The sequence below is a fragment of the Pararge aegeria genome, chromosome 23 (assembly GCF_905163445.1).
Source record: "Pararge aegeria chromosome 23, ilParAegt1.1, whole genome shotgun sequence".
In the NCBI taxonomy this organism is placed as follows: Eukaryota; Metazoa; Arthropoda; class Insecta; order Lepidoptera; family Nymphalidae; genus Pararge; species Pararge aegeria.
In genome coordinates, this window is record NC_053202.1 from 8186879 (window position 1) to 8207204 (window position 20326).

Genomic DNA, 20326 nt, shown 5'->3' on the forward strand with positions numbered 1-20326 from the left:
ATAGAATAATGGACTTTAGTAAACTGTCAAATAAAAGTATAGGATCTATGGCGGGAGACGCGAGTTTGACAAGATAGATTGGCGGCAAAGAAAAGTGAGGACGGATTTAAATTAATGAATTGAGAATAGAAGATTAAGTAAAGTATTGTGGATAGAACGTTACAAATTGGGAATAGATGATTTATAATGGAAACGACATACTTAACAAAATATAGTTGTGGCAAAACAAGAGTCGTATATACTAGTGATGGAGTTGAGATAAGTTGTTAAAAGTTGTTGGTACTATGGTTGTACCTGATGTAGCATCAGATAAGTATATCTCTTATATCCTTTGGGTTATTCAGGTATCATATATGGAGCCCTAGCATTATTTCATACAGATAGCTTATGTAGCATACGTTGCTCTATACAAACAATTTGTTTCAAAAGTCCTGATGTTATTAGTGATAATAGTAGTTATGTTTGACCTGTCTTATATGTCATGTATCAAAGGGCCTAGCGTTATAACATATGATAATGTTGTAATTGTGTTTATAAGTCTTGTTTTAATTGATTGAATAAAAGAGCAACGGTAGAGTTTCTTGCCAGTGGTCTTCTCTGCCGAAGACAGCATTCCGAACTGGTAGTAGAGTCATTTGAAGGTAATAAGTAATATGAATTATAGAGAAGCCTAATATACAGTATTAGAGTCAGTCTAGTTGTTTTATTTCACTCCTTGGGAAGTCAGGTTTATAGAGTATAGACCCACAACACTGCTCTAAAGCAGGTTGGTGGGCTTTAATGATGTCTTTTATAAAATTAATACTTTAATATGAGAAACTAGGTATTTACCTTCAATAATACTGTTAATTAATGAAAGATCTAAGTGCCATCCTGAACATTGTGGGTATTATAGTGAATAAGTGAATACCTGGGCCTTCCATTTTTTTATATGTTTTTAGCAAACGCATCATAAGTGCCTGTAATAAGGTCTACATGAATAAAACATTTTTGAATTTAAATTTGCATGCTCTGAGAAATTTTGTTCTTTACATAAGCGATGGTTTTCCAACTACCACTCTGCCCATCAATCATTGCTATATTTGTTAGTATTCTTAGATATTATAATGTTATATTGATAGTCCTTGCGTGTATGTAAACAAAAATTTCATTTTGAATCCATTAAAGTATATATTTTTTTGGCGCAGTAGGCAGCTACCCTGCATTGTAATTCCATGGCCGTGGCTACGATTCTCACAACTGGAAAATCTTTGTGTAATGAACTACAATGTTTTTCAGTCTCTGGGTGCTTCTATGTATTTTATAAGTATTTATGTATACTATTTATAAAAATATTCATTAGTCATCTTAGTACCAATAACACAAGCTACGCTTACTATGGGGCTAGATAGCGATATGTGTATTGTCGAAGTATAGATATTATTATAACTAACATAAAATAAAGCTACTTTCATTATATACTACAGAGTAACGTTAACGCGGTTTAGCGTTCATTCATCATCATCATCATGTCGACGTCCACTGCTGGACAAGGTCTTTTGTAGTGAGTTCCACAATGCACGGTCCTGGGCCGCTTGCCTCCAGCGGCTCCCAGCGAGTCGCCTGATGTCATCCGTCCACCTCATTGGGGGCCGACCTACGCTGCGGTTACCGTTGCGGGGTCGCCATTCCAGCACCTTAAGACCCCAACGTCCATCGGTCCATGTGCCCTGCCCATTGCCACTTCAGCTTCGCGACTCGCTGAGCTATGTCGGTAACTCAAGTTCTTCTACGGATCTCCTCATTTCTGATTTGATCACGTAGAGATAGTCCTTGCATAGCTCTCTCCATCGCCCGCTGAGTGACTCTGAGCCTTCTTATGAGGCCCATAGTTAGCGGGTTTAGCGTTAGTTTACATAAAAACTTACGTAGGCTGCATTCTCAAATTGCGGATCGTGCAGATTCAAAATTATGATTGCGAATCTTTCTTTTATGAGATCGCTGAAAATGTGTGTTCTTGAAGGGTCAGAGAGTCACTTCCGACTGGGGATGAAAATTAAGGGCCTTTGAGTATCTCTGGGATAAGTGGGCGTGAATTAATTATCAAGGGTAGTCAACTCAACAAAAAAAAAGCATTGACCTGAATATTCCTTTAAGGGCTACGTATTAAACAAATGCTAACTAATATTAAACGTACGACTAACCAACAACTTTAATTTCGGCAGATGGTTGGTTGGAATAACATAAATAATATAATAGTTAATAAAATTATAATCATCATCATCATATCAACACATTGCCAGTGGCGTGCACTTCATATATGCACAAAGGCTCTGCCTACCCTAAAATTTGCGTATAACTCATAAATGTAAAGGATTTTTCCATTTCCTGGCATCTACCTTCTTTATGCATACCCTAGTCAAAAACCCTGTGCACGTCACTGCCTATTGCCGGCCCAATACAGGGTACGGGTCTCCTCGCACAATGAGAAGGGTTTAAGACCGTTGTCCACCACGCTTTGAGAACATAATGTAGAACTCTCAGGCATGCAGGTTTCCTCACGAATTATATTTTAATTACTTGAAACGCACATAACGTAGAAAAGTTAGAGGGTGCTGGGTTACGAACTCGCCTTTCAACACAGCTACATATTGAAACGTTTAATAGTTGGCGGCACGTCTTTATTGGCAGAGTGGTAACTAGCCACGGCCAAAGCCTTTCACCAGGCAAAAAAATCCTGTCTGAAGTCGGAATGTACATTTTTATCAGCTCATGTGCAACTTTGATTACTTGCCGAACCTCGCAGGATCACCCGATTTAAATAAAGAATAAGAATAGGAAGTGCAAAACACATATTGAATTTTCTTAAATTTTCCTTGATCCCTCTTTAAGTGAAAAGTCCCGATGGGAAAAGGTATTTTATGACTATGCATGAAAAAAAAATCTAGCAGTAGGTATATTAAAATAAACTTACCATATCATCATAAAACGGCATTTGGATGGCTACAATCCGCTTTATATGGTAGTAGCATAACGTCCAGTTTATATTTTCACCACTACAAATCGGCTTCTTCGACCACTTTCCATAATTATTGTATATGTTTCTTATATCACCTATTTTGTCTGATCACTTTATGAAAAAAAACTTTATAAAAAAGTGAACAACAAAAAAACACTTCCGCACAGTCAGAGCATACGAATTTATATTTATAATCTTTCTAAATTCAAAATAAAAATTCAGTGCACGTTATGAATTAAACGCGTACGGTACGGTTTAAGTTTCGTAATAGCTTTCGTTCGGGCGTAGACGTGTTTACTCGGTAACGTCTGAAACTCGACTGAAGGAATATCGCTGAACATATAAGCGTGTAGTATCGCTCTGTTTCAACGATTTCATCCGTTTTGTCTTAAACTAAATAGAGTGCTAAAATTTTGAATGCAGATAAATTAACTCCTCGTAGATGAAAAGAAATTTAGTTTTTTGGTACTGAATCTGTGATTGCGTTCTGTTGATGACAAACCGTTATAAAAACTTACTTCATCAATCATCATCATCTCAACCAATTGACGTCCACTGCTGGACATAGGTCTTTTGTAGTAAGTTCCACAATGCACGTTCCTGGGCCGCTTGCCTCCAACGGCTCCAAGCAACTCGCCTGATGTCATCTGTCCATCTCGTTGGGGGCCGACCTACGCTGCGTTTACCGGTGCGGGGTCGCCATTCCAGCACCTTAAGACCCCAACGTCCATCAGTTCTCCGAGCTATGTGCCCCGCCCATTGCTCTAGTTCTCTTTCTAGCTCTAGTTCTTCTACGGATCTCCTTATTTCTGATTTGATCACGTAGAGATACTCCTAACATAGCTCTCTCCATTGCCCGCTGAGTGACTCTGAGCCTACTTATGAGGCCCATAGTTAGCGACCATGTCTCTGATCCGTAAGTCATCAATAGCGTATAGCAATCCACTGCTGGGGTTGGTGATCTCAGTAGATGGTAGTATTAGCACAAAGGAAGCTGCTGCGCGTTCACTTTTATATTCCCTTAGTCGCCTGATACGACACCTTCGGAAAGGTTTGGAAAAACTAACTAACCCATTTTTTATTATAATTGAAACATTTTTTTTTTGACGGCCGACTGGCGCAGTGGGCAGCGACCCTGCTTTCTGAGTCCAAGGCCGTGGGTTCGATTCCCACAACTGGAAAATGTTTGTGTGATGAGCATAAGTGTTTTTCAGTGTCTGTGTGTTTATATGTATTTTCTAAGTATTATATAATTCATAAAATATAATATAATTCAGTGACCTTAGTACCCATAACACAAGCTACGCTTACTTTGGGGCTAGGTGGCGATGTGTGTATTGTCGTAGTATATTTATTATTATTTATTATTTCTGCAAAAACCGTCATTACATAACCGTAACTTATCAATCCATTAACTTAATAAATTTTCTTTCTTCTTAGCAGGGCAGAAAGTTACTGTTGCATAGTAACTCACTGTTCTTACTATTATCATTTAGATATTTTTAATGTATAAACTGTGATCGCAATAAAATTATGTATTTCGCTTTTAGGCTTTACTTGTAATATAAAACCAACGTTCGTTTTATATCAAGTATATAAAATATTTCTTAAGTATTCAATCCCAACAGAAAATATAGAAATATTTAATAGTGGCATTTATGAAATTGCTGTAAATCCGACGTTCGTGACCGAGCATGGTAAATTTAGCTACATCTTGCAATTACTACCCAGACATAAGATTTAAGTGAAGTTCTTGATAAAATTTAATAGAAAAATATCTAGAACGTACTATAAATTTGAAGTTTAGCTGAACGTCCTTTTTTTCCGTTGACAACTTTGCGAAGTTTATATACTCAATGGTGGCCATAGGCAATGCTAGACAGGGACAATCAGTGAGAATACAAACACTGCATTCTAGTATTAGACTACGCCTTTTTGTTCAATATGTGATCTGTGTTACTAAATCAGGTTTTAAAACATTCAAATTCAAATTCATTTATTTCATGTAGGCCTACTTTATAAGCACTTTTGAAACGTCAAGTATGTATGTTTGTGTGACTCTAACACCGGTTCGGAAAGCAGATTCTACCGAGAAGAGCCGGCAAGAAATTCAGTAGTTGCTCTTTTCCAACATCAACATTTACAATCATTTTGCTATCTTGCGGGAGATGAGAGCGAGGCTGGCTGCTTCCATTCTTCCTCGCTGTACTAGATGATTTTTACACATTTTTTAAATGTATGCATTGGTAGGTCAAGAATTTCCTTTCTATATTTACCTACTTATTTTCGGCCTTTAGGTTGCCTAGGTTTACTTTATTTGTATATTTATCTATTTAATAATGATAATGAATGGTACATTTAGCTACTGCTTCCAATTTCTGCCTAGACACAAGTTTTGAGTGAATTTCCAGGTAAAGTTTAATCGAAAATGTCTAGAACGTTTCATAAGTTTCCAGTTTAGAACTTGTCCTTTTTTTCATTCACATGTTTGCGACAACAGTGAGAATGCAAACACTGTATTGTAGTGTTGGAATACGCCTTTTTGTTAAATTCAAATTTAATTTAATCAGGGTCAAAAGCTTCTTATAAGCACCTACAGCTAATACAGTTATCAGCTTCTTCGTAACCCAGGTGTAGATATCTAGTCGGTTTTCAGTTTCTGAACTTTTACTTTATTAGTTTATTTCTCTATTTGATAAAGATCGTAAAGGTTTCGCGCGTTTGCTGACGCTGTACTGAATACTATTTAGTTCAATTGATGACATAGAGTCGTGTGCAAGCTCTAGATTTAATGTGAAACTACGAGACTTCAAGAATGTCTCTCAAGCAAAGTGAAAAAAAAAGATAATGGTACGTTAGCGGACACGCTAACGCACCGTTATCTTTTTTTTTTTAAACGAACAAACTTTTTTGTAACGAATGTTTATCACATTGGTCAACCTTATTACTTATGTTGCTTGGATGATAAATCTGTGGTTATACTGAAAGGGATATGTTACATAGTACACACTCAGCATCAGCTGTTCGGAAATACTTACACCCTATACAGGTTTTTATAGAAAGTGCCTATTTATTTATGAAATAGACCGATTTATTCACAAAAGGTGTCGTTTTATAAGCAAAAGTAGAGAGTGTTTTATTGATATTCGTAAGAACCATACCTTCGACATATATGAATGTTTTTTGGTTTATTAAGGAATTTTTTGTTTTATTTTTGTTAAGGAAGTTTTGCTTGTCAGATTTTATTTTATTTTATACATCTACACTTCATTATATTTAACCCATTATCAGTGCACCGCAGGACATGGGTTTACTCAGAATGAGCAGGGTTTACGCTTTAGTCCACCATGCTGAACAAGCGGATTGATAGACTTCGCACGCCTTTGAGAACATATGGAGAACGTATTTCAACAAGAACTATCTATCTAAGTCTTTCCTTCAAGAATGTTTATCTCGGCCTGCATCGTTGAAGCCAAAATATTTAAAAAAAAACACATCATTCGCACAAGTTAGTGTGCGTGCTGGTAATCTAACTCGGACATTCACTCACTCTGAAAGGATTGCCGAAGTCGAAACCACTAGGTTCTCACCGCTTACTTCTTACCACTTACTCATACTTACCTAGTTATATATATATATATATATATATTATTCTAATACAAATTAGCCCTTGATTGCAATCTCACTTGGCTATAGGTATTTGATGATGCAGCCTAAGATTGACGGGCTAACCTGGTAGTCATACCCCTAATTGGTTTCTACTCACCGGAACCGCTGCACCGGCACACTAAATTGCTTAGCGGCACGTCTTTGTCGTTAGGGTGTTAAAGCGGCCAAAGCCTTCCACCAGACCAGACCATAGAAAATTATGAAATTATAAATTCCAAAATCGCCCCTGCCGGGAATGAACCCGGGGCCTCCTACTTAAATCCATAGCACTCACCGTTGAGCCAGGGAGGTCGTCAAAAACCAGCTATAATTACAACACGAATATATTTCGTTGGTATGATCACGAGCTCCGGGTTTCCCAAATTCCTTTCAAGAAACTTGCAATACCAGTCTGGAGGGATTTGGCACGGTCCACTTCCTTGCTTCAGAAGGCACGTTAAGCCTAATCATCATCATCATATCAACATCAAATACCGGGCTCGGGTCTCCTCCCACAATGACAAGGGTTGAGGCCGTAGTTCCATGCACATACCACGCTAGTTCAATGCGGATAGCTAGACTTCACACGACTTTGAGAACTCTCATGCATGCAGGTTACCTCACGACTTTTTCCTTAACGATTGAAGCATGTGATATTTCTTAAGCCTTTTAATATAACTTAAATGTCATGCTGGAAGTTAAAGCCCTCGAACCGACATTGAAACCGAGTGGTGGGTCTTTGCTCGATCACCTCCCTCCCTCCAATGGGAGAGGAGGCTTGTGTCCAGAAGTGTGACATTAACAGGCTAAGGAATCACTAAATTTGTTTTATCGGTAAAAAAAATATGTAGCAAATTATTCACAGACGATAATCCGAGTTGCAAACACTTCATAATTTTAAAGCCAAACATTATATAACCTATTTTGGCTAACGTCAAGGCTACCTCATCCTAATCCTGACGTTTTAATAATATTGTGATTAGTGCTAGGTGAGGAAACTACTAAAAGTAGCACAGTACCTTAAAAAAATAATTAAAAAATGCACCATACGCGTAATGAAACTTATACTCCTTAAATAAACTGTAATTAAAATCATAACTTCCAATTTTATCTATACTTCATCATCTTATTACCGATTTTGACGGCGGATTGGCGCAGTGGGCAGCGACCCTGCTTTCTGAGTCGATTGTGGGTTCGATTCCCACAACTTGAAAATGTTTGTGTGATGGACACGAGTGTTTTCCGGTATCTCGGTGTCTAAAGGTATCTTAAGATATTTATGTAAATTATTCATTTTATAAGACAAGCCAGCGCAGCGCGGCTTGTGTTAAAAAATACTTGGGAGCTTAATGGCGATGTGAATATTGTCGTAGTATATTTATTTATTATTTATTTACTACGCGATATTTAAGCTCATTCTTATCAACCTTTTAATGAGGAAAAAAGCTATTGATCTGCAATTAGTTCTATATTTGTGTACGTCTGTGTGTTACAATGTTTATTACTCCTTCACACTACAATGAAATAATCGATAAGGCTAAAATTTAGAAAGCATATAGCCCGCAACCTGCCTCATTAATTTATCTCGGAAAATTGAGAAGTTCTTTCACGAATATAAAGTATTACCTCGCAATCACAGCCGAAGCATAAGCTAATGAAATAAATAATATTAAAAAAAAAACTAAAAAACACGCTTATTAAATAAAATATATTTTTTATTCACACTATTATTAATTTATATTTATTGAAATTTTTAACACTATTCTTAATTTAAATTTATTAGAATTTATTTTCTATTTTTTAGTTCGGTTTTCTATAAAAAGCGTGTTTTTTAGTTTTTTTTAAACTATTATTTATTTTCTACTTTTTAGTTTGGTTTATTTTAAACTGTTATTTGATCTAATCTACTATCAATTCCGTGATAACTTATTTAAAACAGCCCATTAAAAAGTAACAGCTAACGCCCTCTACCATCTAGTAGCTTAATGTTTTCTGTGGTATTTGTTAGGTACGCGAACGCTATCTGTTGGAAACGCCATAGGTTTTTTACATTTGGGTATAGGGTTTTTTACATTTGGGTCTAGATGGCGCTGTAGTAATTGTAATTAATAGTTCGAAAAAACTAAAAAATCTAATTTGTTATATTGAAAATTGGAATAATCTTCTCAGATTAGTGTATTGTCATCGATCCTCGATATGTCTACAAAGTTTGAATCAAATCTGATTGTTCAAAGTGGGTCAAAATCGCGCCCAAAGAAGTCGGTTACAAACAAACATACAAACATACAGGTGAAGCTAATAAAAAGCGTGTAAAAACAAAGTCTTATGCTTTCAAAAAAACCACCCCATGCAAAAGTGTGCACTTGACAGTTCAGTTTTAATTATATTAAAGTCAATATCCTCCAGGATAGTAACTTATGGTAGTGTTTCTAGAAATAGTTTGTGAAAAAACATTTTCATCATCATCATAACATCAACCCTTCCACAATGAGAAGGGCTTGAGGCCTTAGTCCACCACGCTGGCTCAGTGCGGATCGGTGGAGCCCACACAACTTTGAGAACATTATATAGAACTCTCAGGCATGCAGGTAACCTCACGATGTTTTCCTTCACCGTTAAAGCAAGTGATATTTTAATTACTTAAAACGCACGTAACTTAGAAAAGTTAGCGGTGTGCTGGGATTCGAACTCGGCCCCGCAAAGTTAAGACGAGCTCCTACCCAATGCGCTATCACCGCTTCAAGTGAGTGAGTGCGATTATTTAACTTTTCAATTACGTATATTTTCGGATATTGGAAATAAAATAACGAATATCATTAACTAGACGGCATTTTTCTGGCTCATTGATTTCCTAAAGTTTGATGAATAGTTTAAGCGTAGGTACACTTAGCACGCTCAAACTGATTACTACCATAAAATTCAAATTCAAATTCAAAAATATTTTATTCATGTAGACTTTATTACAGGCACTTATGAAGTGTCCATACAATTAGTATGTTACACTAATGTTAGTGATGGTGATAACTGTATTCGTTAACTTTAAACTAAAGCTAGGAGGGTTCCAAACGCGCCCTGGTCTAAGAAGAGCCCACAACAAACTAAGCCAGGTTTTTTTTTTGTTATCACCATCTCACAGTCTAGTTAATGTTGAGCTATGAAGTTAGAGCAATTCATACCCAAGCTTTATTATCATACATGTAATCCTTAATATTATAATAGAATTTTCTATAAGCTTACGTTTTATGTAAACTTTGAACTTATTGAGAGACATCTCAAGGATTTCATCTGGTAATATGTTATAAAAAGATATACAATTACCCTTAAATGAATTTCTAATTTTATGCAGCCTAGTAAACTGCACTACATGTTTATTTTTACTTCTAATATTAATACTGTTACAGTCCACTTTCTTTTTAAAATTTGTTATATTTTTATGTACATCTTCCAATTTAGTTTAAAATCAACACCAATTACCAATTCCAAAACTATTGAAAATCTTTCAGCCCATCAATAAAGTATGTAGTTAAATTCATTAAAGTATAAGAATGAAACTAATTACCGGAATAACATCTCAGCCCTTGTCTTCTATAGGTACAATTTAATTTAATTTTCTAAAGCAATTTGTCAATTGTCTAGAGAATTTGATTATAATGTCGGCCTCGAAATATTTCAAGTAGGAACGTGGAAAGATTTTTATATCCATAATGGAAACTACTCGCTGGCAAATTCGAAGAATGAATTTTTATGAATGCAAAATTGAATTATTTCACTACATTCCAGAAAATATTATAAACGTGAAAGTTTGTGAGGATATATGGACGTTTGTTACCCATTGACGTCAGTGGCGTTCCTAGGGTTTTGAATTTGAGCAAGCCCAGTTACCTAAAGGACAAATTTAACTCGTCATGATATCTAAGTCACCATTCTTGTTGTGCTAAATGGCAAATAATATCAACAAATCTTTGAAAAACACTACGGTTAGGGTCAGCACGCGAATTATGATAAAGAAGTTTCTATGCAATGTTTTCCAAAATTAAAAAGTAATGCTCTCTTTAATTCTTATGATGCCTGGTACTTTATGTCGTAACCAGCCGCGTTCCAACCATTCTTTTCATTAGAAACAAAATATGCAAAAAATTACCTGTTGTTCGCCAATTATTTTTTGATTTCGCCACAGAAACAATTTGCACACAAATTGAGCTCATATTTAACAATATTTACTATAATTTGTAAAAAAAACAAACCAGTAAATTGCACTATTCAACTCAAAAAAACAATAATAAACTCCTAACTAGTTACTAATCAATAATAATGAATCTGTCAAGTGTCAACTAGTTGTAACGTAAATAATAACACGCGTGAAGTTGTTTCAATTCGCTCGCTGGTCATCTTCACTAACTTCAACTCGCAATCTGGCATTTGATCTCCATACTAAATTATTAAATAATCTAGATTGTCTCTGCTAAATACATTGAAATTTCTATGAGAGAGAGCAGTAAAATAAAAGCCCCGTATAAGCAAATGAGTGTGAGCGAGACAAAGCAGGCCTCCGATCGCTTACGAAGACACGCGAAGAGCGCGATAGTGATAGTTCGGCGCGGCGCCGCGCCGTTTGGCTGGTTGCTACCACAGAGTCTACCTGCCAGAGTAACGTAGTGCTTGCAGTAAAGCAGACAAAGAGTATATACATTATTAAGCAAAAGTTAGAACATTGTATTTATATCCTCATTGCTTTCAAGTTTTAATTATTTTGTTAATTTCATTTCGGAATAGTCGAGAAAAATTTAAAAGATATATTTATTGTAACGCAAGCCCGGCTTTTCGACTTGTATGGTAGTACCGCCACTGATTGACGTAGAAACTGCTGGACGGATATGACTGAAATTTGGAATGGAGATAGATTAAATAGATAATAGAGAAACCCTAGGCTAATTTTTATCCCACACAAATCTATGATTCCTGCGTGACTTGTGAGAGACTGAGCTTATAACTTAGATGTGGTGATAGCCCAGTGGGTTAGCCTTTTTTTGTATACAGGGAAAATGCCTGAAGCATGCGACTCCGCCAGGGGAAAACTGATCAGCTATGTGGGACTTGCACCCACTAAAAACTCTGTATGTTCCTCGAGAGACCTATAATTGAGAGTATGGGATTCACTTGTGGGTTCACCGCACTTTCGCCAAGGTATTGGCAATCAATGCATGTCGGGTCACATCGTCGATAGCCTGGTCACTGCAGAGTCCTCCAGGTAGTCGCATGCTACACGGCACGCCGCCTTCTCAGGCCTGTCAATAGTCGGGTGACAAACTTAGTGTGACTTTGACTTTCGGGGGCGGAGTACGAATATACGACTAAGACACCGGGAGGTATTTTTGCATCGTTCGAGTACTTGTAGGACTGGAGTATATCGAAAATGCACCCGTATTTATATTAAAATACCCACCAATTCAATGTCATGAACATTGTTTATTAATCAGACATAATTTTGGCTGTTTCTTGAAAACTATCTATGAATTAATTAATAATTATTGGGGTATTTGTAAAATCCTAATCAATTAAAAAAAATATCTGGCAAATATGAATTTATAGTTATCAAAAGGTTGATATTTACCAACTTAATAAAATTACTGTAACACAAGTTATGTGCGTTTTAAGCAACACAACGCTTCAACGGTGAGGAGATGCATGCCTGAGAGTACTTTATAATCTTTCCAAAGATGTGTAGAGTCTACCAATCCGCACTGGGGCAGCGTCGTGTACTACGTGAGCCCTTCCACCGGGTATGGGTTGATATGATAATGATATGGTCAGAATAAAACATTGTCTTTAATTTATTTATAATATAATGTTGTATATTATCCAAGTGGCAGCAGCGACGCCGGGGCGATCAGTCTAGCCCTGCGATGACCAACCCGCCTGCCCAGCGTGGTCATTATCGGGCATATCTTTAATGGGAAGGAGAAAAAAACCACAGCCCCTAGTTCCCGGCGGCCCCGCTATTCCTGGCTCTGGCAGCGGTTATGGTAACGGCGGGGCAAGGGGTGTTAAGAATCTCCGGCAGAGATTCCGCTGCCAACCCCGACGACTTGACCTGGCAACGTACAACGCACGCACGTTGAGGACCGATGGAAAGGTGATTGAGCTGGAAGAAGTGGTGAGCAAGTTGCGCTGGGATATTATAGGATTGTCTGAAGTCCGGCGAGAGGGGGAGGACTCGATAATCTTGGAATCCGGCAACTTGTTTTACTACCGGGAGGGTGACCAACAGTCACAGGGTGGTGTCGGGTTTATCGTCCACAAGTCTCTCGTCAACAATGTTGTAAAAGTCGAAAGTGTGTCGAGCAGGGTAGCATACCTTATACTCAGAATCACCAAACGATATTCGTTGAAGGTCATACAGGTATACGCGCCGACTTCGGCACACCCAGACGAGGATGTAGAGGTTTTGTATGAGGACATTTCAAAAGCCATACATGCCTCGAACACCTACTACAATATTGTGATGGGGGATTTCAACGCGAAGCTTGGCGAGCGAACTGGTTCAGAGTTGAGGGTGGGGCAATTTGGGTATGGGCAACGGAACCACAGGGGTCAAATGTTGGTTGACTTCATGGAGAAGGAGGGCCTCTATATGATGAACTCCTTCTTCAAGAAGCGGCCACACAGGAAATGGACCTGGATAAGCCCCGATGGTTCCACGAGAAACGAGATCGACTGCATCATGTCGACCAAACGGCATGTATTCAATGATGTCTCTGTGATCAACAGGGTTAAAACCGGAAATGATCACCGTATGGTAAGAGGCACATTGAGTATAAACGTTCAACTTGAAAGAGTCAGGCTGGTGAAGTCTACACTCCGGCCTACTCGTGCCCATATTCAAAACCCCGAGAGCTTTCAACTAGAACTACAGAACCGGTCCGGTTGCCTAGCAGATTGCGACACTGTGGAAGATTTGAACAACAGGCTGGTGGAAACTGTCCAAACAGTCGGGTCCAAATTCTACAAGACCCACCGTAGAAACAAGGCCAATAGGTTCTCAACCAATACACTCAAGCTTATGACGGAGAGGCAAGAGATGAGACTACAGTCTACAGCAGACGCGTCCGCTTACCGGCGGATTAATAGGCAGATCTCTAAATCACAGGCCAATAGGTTCTCAACCAATACACTCAAGCTTATGACGGAGAGGCAAGAGATGAGACTACAGTCTACAGCAGACGCGTCCGCTTACCGGCGGATTAATAGGCAGATCTCTAAATCACAGACTCGTGATATGCGGCACTTCAATACAGAGCGTATTAAAAATGCCATCGAGCAAAACAGAGGCTCTAAAGTGTTCGCTAGAGATCTGTCTATCGGTCAGAGCCAGTTGATGCGACTGAAGACCAATAATGGTAGTCTTGTCTCTTCCAAACCTGAGATCTTGGGTGAGGTTGAGAACTTTTATGGACAGTTGTACACCACAGTACAGACGCCTGTTGAAGATTTGGCTAAGGATCCTAGAGCCAACTTAACTCGACACTATACCGAAGATATCCCAGACGTCAGCCTATACGAGATTAGTGTGGCTCTCAAGCAGCTTAAAAATGGCAAAGCGCCGGGTGATGACGGAATAACGGCAGAACTCCTGAAGGCAGGTGGAAAACCGATACTGAAAGTCCTTCAGCGATTGTTTGATTCCGTTATTCACCAAGGCACAACGCCAGAGGCATGGCACAGGAGTGTGGTGGTTCTGTTCTTCAAAAAAGGTGATAATACCTTGTTGAAGAATTACAGACCCATCTCGCTGCTGAGTCATGTCTACAAGCTGTTTTCGAGAGTCATTACGAATCGTCTCGCTCGTAGGTTTGATGACTTCCAGCCTCCCGAACAAGCCGGTTTCCGTAAGGGCTTTAGTACCATATAGACCACATTCATACGCTGCGGCAGGTTATACAGAAGACTGAAGAGTATAACCGGCCACTTTGCTTAGCGTTTGTGGACTATGAAAAAGCCTTTGATTCGGTGGAAACTTGGGCTGTGTTTAGGTCACTGCAGAGATGCCGAATTGACTACCGGTATATCCAAGTGTTGCAGTGTTTGTACAAAAACGCCACTATGTCTGTTCGTATACAGGATCAGACTACGAGACCAATCCAATTGCAGCGAGGCGTGCGACAGGGAGATGTTATCTCCCCGAAACTATTTACCGCTGCGTTGGAGGACGTCTTTAAGCTTCTGGATTGGAACGGACTTGGCATCAACATTAACGGCGAGTACATCACTCAACTTCGGTTTGCCGACGATGTAGTTATAATGGCAGAGACTCTGGGAGACCTAAATACGATGCTCAATGGCCTCAGCAGAGCTTCTCAACAGGTTGGCCTACGAATGGACATGAGCAAGACGAAGATTATGTCTAATGCTCATGTTCCGCTTCAACCAGTAATCGTTGAGAACACTGCACTCGAAATTGTTGACGAATACGTATACCTAGGACACACGATCCAGTTAGGTAGGTCCAATTTCGAGAAGGAGGTGAACCGCCGAATCCAACTCGGATGGGCAGCGTTCGGGAAACTTCGTGCCATCTTTTCGTCAAAAATCCCTCAGTGCCTGAAGACGAAAGTCTTCGAACAGTGCGTGTTGCCAGTGATGACCTATGGCTCTGAAACATGGTCGTTAACTGTGGGCCTCATAAGAAGGCTTAGAGTCACTCAGCGGGCGATGGAGAGAGCTATGCTCGGAGTATCTCTACGCGATCGAATCAGAAATGTGGAGATTCGTAGAAGAACCAAAGTTACCGACATAGCTCAACGAGTCGCGAAGCTTAAGTGGCAATGGGCCGGGCACATAGTTCGGAGAAAGGATGGACGTTGGGGTCCCAAGGTGCTGGAATGGCAGCCCCGTACTGGTAAGCGCAGCGTTGGTCGACCCCCAACGAGGTGGACAGACGACATTAAGCGCGTCGCAGGTAGCCGTTGGATCCAAGCGGCTCAGAATCGTGGAACTTGGAACTCCCTACAAAAGACCTATGTCCAGCAGTGGACGTCTATCGGTTGATGTGATGATGATGATATTATCCAAAATAAAATAAAAATTACAATTAGGTCAAAAAAAAATCCTACACATTCGCTAGTTGTTGGGAAGTTATTATTATGTAGCTATAAGGCCACCAAATTGTACTCTGTACCTACTTATTCTACTTTTTCTACCTTTATTATCAAAATTAAGCTTAATTTGCTATACTCCGCCGAAGATCTGTTTAGTGTGGGGTATAAGGATTGAAGAAATTATAAATTACACCACACAGAACGCCTGCTTCTATCCAATATTTTCTACCTTTATTCAACTTGCTCTTTTGTATTAATAATTTCTGATCTTGTTCTTTGGATTACAATAAAAGTCTACGAATAATTTCATGCTGCCGCAAAACAGATTCAGTCTAAAAAGGCTAAATATTGTAAAGTTAAAATTGTTAAAATCGTTTTCGCCTTTTGGTGTTATGTTGATACAAACAGACAAAATCTTCAAGCTTATAGCACCCCAATTTTTAAGTCGGTACTTAAAAAGCAATATTGTCGTAGACTGCGAAATTCGTTTTGGAGGCTTAAGTATAAATTCAAGTATTTCGAAATTGAATATTTTGTATTGTACTGTCTGCAGAAATTCAAATAAATATATACTGAGTTTATTGATGTTACTTTTGAACCTTTTATCTTGTTTAGGGAATCCTGACTTAAACTTAAAATAAAGCACACTTTGTATTGATTTAAAACGTTATTTATTAAATGTATTCACAGGAGAGCATAAATACAAATATGTAACATAGAATTTAGTTTGAGGAGCTCGTAACAAATCGGCGGAGAATAGTTGATAAGTTTAATTTTAATGTTGAGCCTTTTAGAACAGTGTAATAGCGTCCATTTTTATATTCAATAATGTTGAACATTTTAGAACTATGTAATACTGTTCAAAATTGTCCCTTTTTTGTTTTAATAATGTCCATTATTGAAGTGAAACTTCTTTATCGGGGTAGGAAAAAAATTTAGTGTAACATTTTTCGGTTACGCGTGACATTTTTTCGTTACGCGCCATATTTTTCTTGTCACTTTTCACTTTCAATAATTGTCAAAGTCTAAAATCTGAAACATGAGTGTACAATGACAGTGAAGTAAACATCATAATTCTAATGATTTTGTCAACATTGTAACTTCCACAATTGATTTTTCTATTCTTTCTCCTGACTTTCATGGGTCTAAACGAAATTTAGACGAAACTAAACTGATAGTATAACCTATCCAGCTCAAAAATAATTATTTAAATCGGTTAACATTTGATTGAGTTATAGTGTAAAATTAGCCCACCGTCACGCATTGGAGCAGCGTGGTGGGTCTATGCTCTAAAACCGTCTCTTCTTTAAGAGGCGAGGGCTGTGCCCCGCACTGGTATGTTAATAGGCTGCGGATCATGATGGCGTCAAACATTTTCATCCCCCCTCCAAAAGGAACTGAGCTAAATTTCCTAAGCTAAGTGTCTTATGTCCTCGCTCGTAGGACATAAGAGACTTGAAGTATGAACTCGAGCAGTGCAAAGTTTTATTTGAATTCATTCAGTGGTTTCAGCGTGATTCGCAGCCATGATGCAGACAGACACGGATGAACAAAATTACAGTTCTAGGTTTAGTATCGGGATGAGAGTGCACTCCAAAAAAAAAAAAAAATATCTTCGATATACAGAATTTGATCCGTTATAGTTTTATTATAAGTATAGATTACAAAGGGTTCTATATTTGTGTCGTACAATATAAGAGATGGTCTCATAACTCCAACTTCGGTCGCGCTTGTTAGTTCTCTCAGTTCGTTATCGAGTCAATCGATAAAACAGATTCAAGTCCTACCATAGATTAAAACCATTATTTATGGGGCCTTGCTTAATTCGACATCGAAGAAATGTTTCTATAGTGAAACCTAACCCTTTTGTTCAATAGCAATCGAATTTTTGTATTTGGAAAATGTCTTAAGCCAAATAAACTCTTTATTGTCCGGAAATCATGAAACAATATATACCATGATAATCAAGCTTAATTTTCTATACTCCGCGAAAAGATATCAAATTTGAGCTTTTTATTATCATATCTTTTCGCGGAGTATATCAAATTAAGCTTGATTTTCATGGTGTATCATCAATGTTCCGCAAAGTAACGCCTGCTTCCATCCAGATACAGATATAGCAATATAACAAAGAAATGTAGGTATGCAAAGGCAGCCTTATTGCTGCAAGCGATCTGTTACAACAACCATTGTTTAAATAAATAAATAAATAATATACTACGACAACGCACACTTCGCCATCTAGCTCCAAAGTAAGCGTAGCTTGTGATATGGGTACTGAGATGACTGATGAAAATTTTTATGAATAATATACATAAATACTTATAATATACATATAAACACCCAGACACTGAAAAACATTCTGCTCATCACGCAAACATTGTCCAGTTGTTGGAATCGAACCCACGGCCTTGGGTTCTACGACGCCAATTTGCCGTCCAATTGTATGAATGACCGGGGCTGTATTAAAATCGAGGCACCTTCGATACTTCGATTTTAATACAGCCCCGTTATAAGTATACATTTTAAAGTTTCTTTGTTTTTGATGACCTCCCTAGCGCAACGTGTGAGCGCTGTAAATTTAAGCATTAGGTCCCGGATTCAATTCCGGTCAGGGGCAATTCGGGAATTTATGATTTCTGAATTTGGTGGAAATCTTTGGCCGTGGCTAGTTACCACCCTAACGACAAAGACGTGCCACTAAGCGATTTAGTGTTCCGGTGCGATGTCGCGTGGAAACCAATTAGGGGTATCACAACCATACCCCTTAACAGCTTAGAGGCGTCCTTACCCTTAGTGGCGTTCAATTTGGTGCCACCAATCACAAGTCTTGCTTAAACTTCACTCAGCCAGGGTGAGCAGAGCTGTGCTTGGAGTATCTTTATTCAGAAATCAAGAGATTCGTGCCAGTGTTACCGACGAATCTCGTAGCTTAAATGGCTATGGCCGGGCTTATAGCTCAATGAACCGATGAACGTTAGGGGCGTCCCAATTAGTGCCGCCCCCGTACTGGAAGGCGCAGCGTTGGTCTACCCCCCATGAGGTGGAAGTCGCTAGATACACTCGCCATGATACCGAGCAAAACACGTACTAAGGTTGAAATGATGATGGCTATTAAATATCATGGTAAAATTATTTTTTAAGCCTGGTAACTCGTTTACCGCTATGTCAAGGGCCTGAACACTATCCCACTCTCCTGCGCATAGTAACGGGACTTTAATAGTCTGGATAGCGATGGTGATTATATCAGCTTTATCTACGAGTATCAGGTAGATTGGTACCTTTTTCAAACATTAAAATGTACCTTAATTAAAGACAAAACAGTGACATAGTTTTTAATGTCAAGACATTTATTATCTCTGAATCTAATGAAATCTTTTAGTCCGATTACCTCAAAGATTGTTGAGTTATATGTTTTTCTGGGTATTTAATCTTGATTGTTTATGGGCAATATAGCCACGACACTATTTGAAACAATATTTACGATAAGATAAAAAATCCAAATCAGATTCCGCTAAAAATCTTGTTTCAATATCAATCAGAAAGATAATAATCTTCTTTGATTTTTTTTCCTAAAACATCGAAGGAAAGAAAGCATAATATTTTTAGTCAATATTTTTGTGGATCTATCAACACAAATATTGGCTTGAAACATTTCCCAGTGTAGAAACGCCCCTAGTGGATCGAGTTTGATAAATGAGGTGTCATTGGCTTCTTCTTTGCGCTTCGAGTGTCATTAATTATGTTACTTTGTGACAATACAAAAGTGCTACTATGACAGACGATATTCTTACATTACTATTCTTCAGTAGATTTAAAAAAGTCCGTGGGTCCATATACCCACGAGTAAATCTTATTAATAAGAAATAGTATAAGTAATTTTGCAGACTAGAGAGTCTGGTTGAGTAGAAAGCCTCGCCCCAACCTTGTACATGCACTGCCCTATCGTTAAAGAAAACTTTGCCCGACGTCCATCGATTATTGGATCGCATTTTAACGAACAGAGACTAGCGTCCGTTTTCTATATTCAATCTATCTTTAATCGTTGGCAAGTTGTTATGGATTTTGACAATGACAACGTTGTTAAGTAATAAATCTGCAGATTAAAGATAGATTGAATAAAAAAATGGACGCTAGTCTCCAGTCGTAAAAATGCGATCTAATAAATCGATGAATCACACAACATAGACGATTTTAGTTAGAAAAATCAAATGTTTTTGATTATTAACTTGTCAAAGACGCTTCAATTTAAAAGAAAAAATGTTGTTTATTTTCTGATTGAAGATCAATCAAGCCGACTCATTGCTTACTTAATAAAGTAATAAATTTATTTAAGAGCCCGTCTATTGATTGACATACCAATTAAAACTGTATTTGATCAATATCCTTTGCCGATAACCAAGTTTTAACGTGTAGATTGTTTATATTTTTGTGATTAGTGTTTGTATCCTCTCAGTGTTGTCTAAAAGTAATCTTTTGACAACATCACGTGAGTTGAAGTCCACTGCCGGTCATAGGAGTTTCGTAGGAAATTTCAAAATCGACGGTCCTGGGCCGCTTGCCCCTAACAGCCCGTTTGATATTG

At 38.2% G+C, this 20326-nt stretch overlaps 1 protein-coding gene across 1 annotated transcript in view; it reads right to left on the bottom strand.

The window, feature by feature from the left end:
• Positions 1-3297, bottom strand: part of LOC120634329 (neuropeptide F receptor) — a 114470-nt gene extending 111173 nt beyond the window's left edge. The window contains exon 1 of the mRNA XM_039904839.1: positions 2954-3297. Within this exon, the coding sequence (XP_039760773.1) occupies positions 2954-2974 (21 nt within the window). The 5' untranslated portion in view covers positions 2975-3297. The remainder of the gene's footprint in view (positions 1-2953) is intronic.
• Between the last annotated feature and the right edge of the window lie 17029 nt (positions 3298-20326).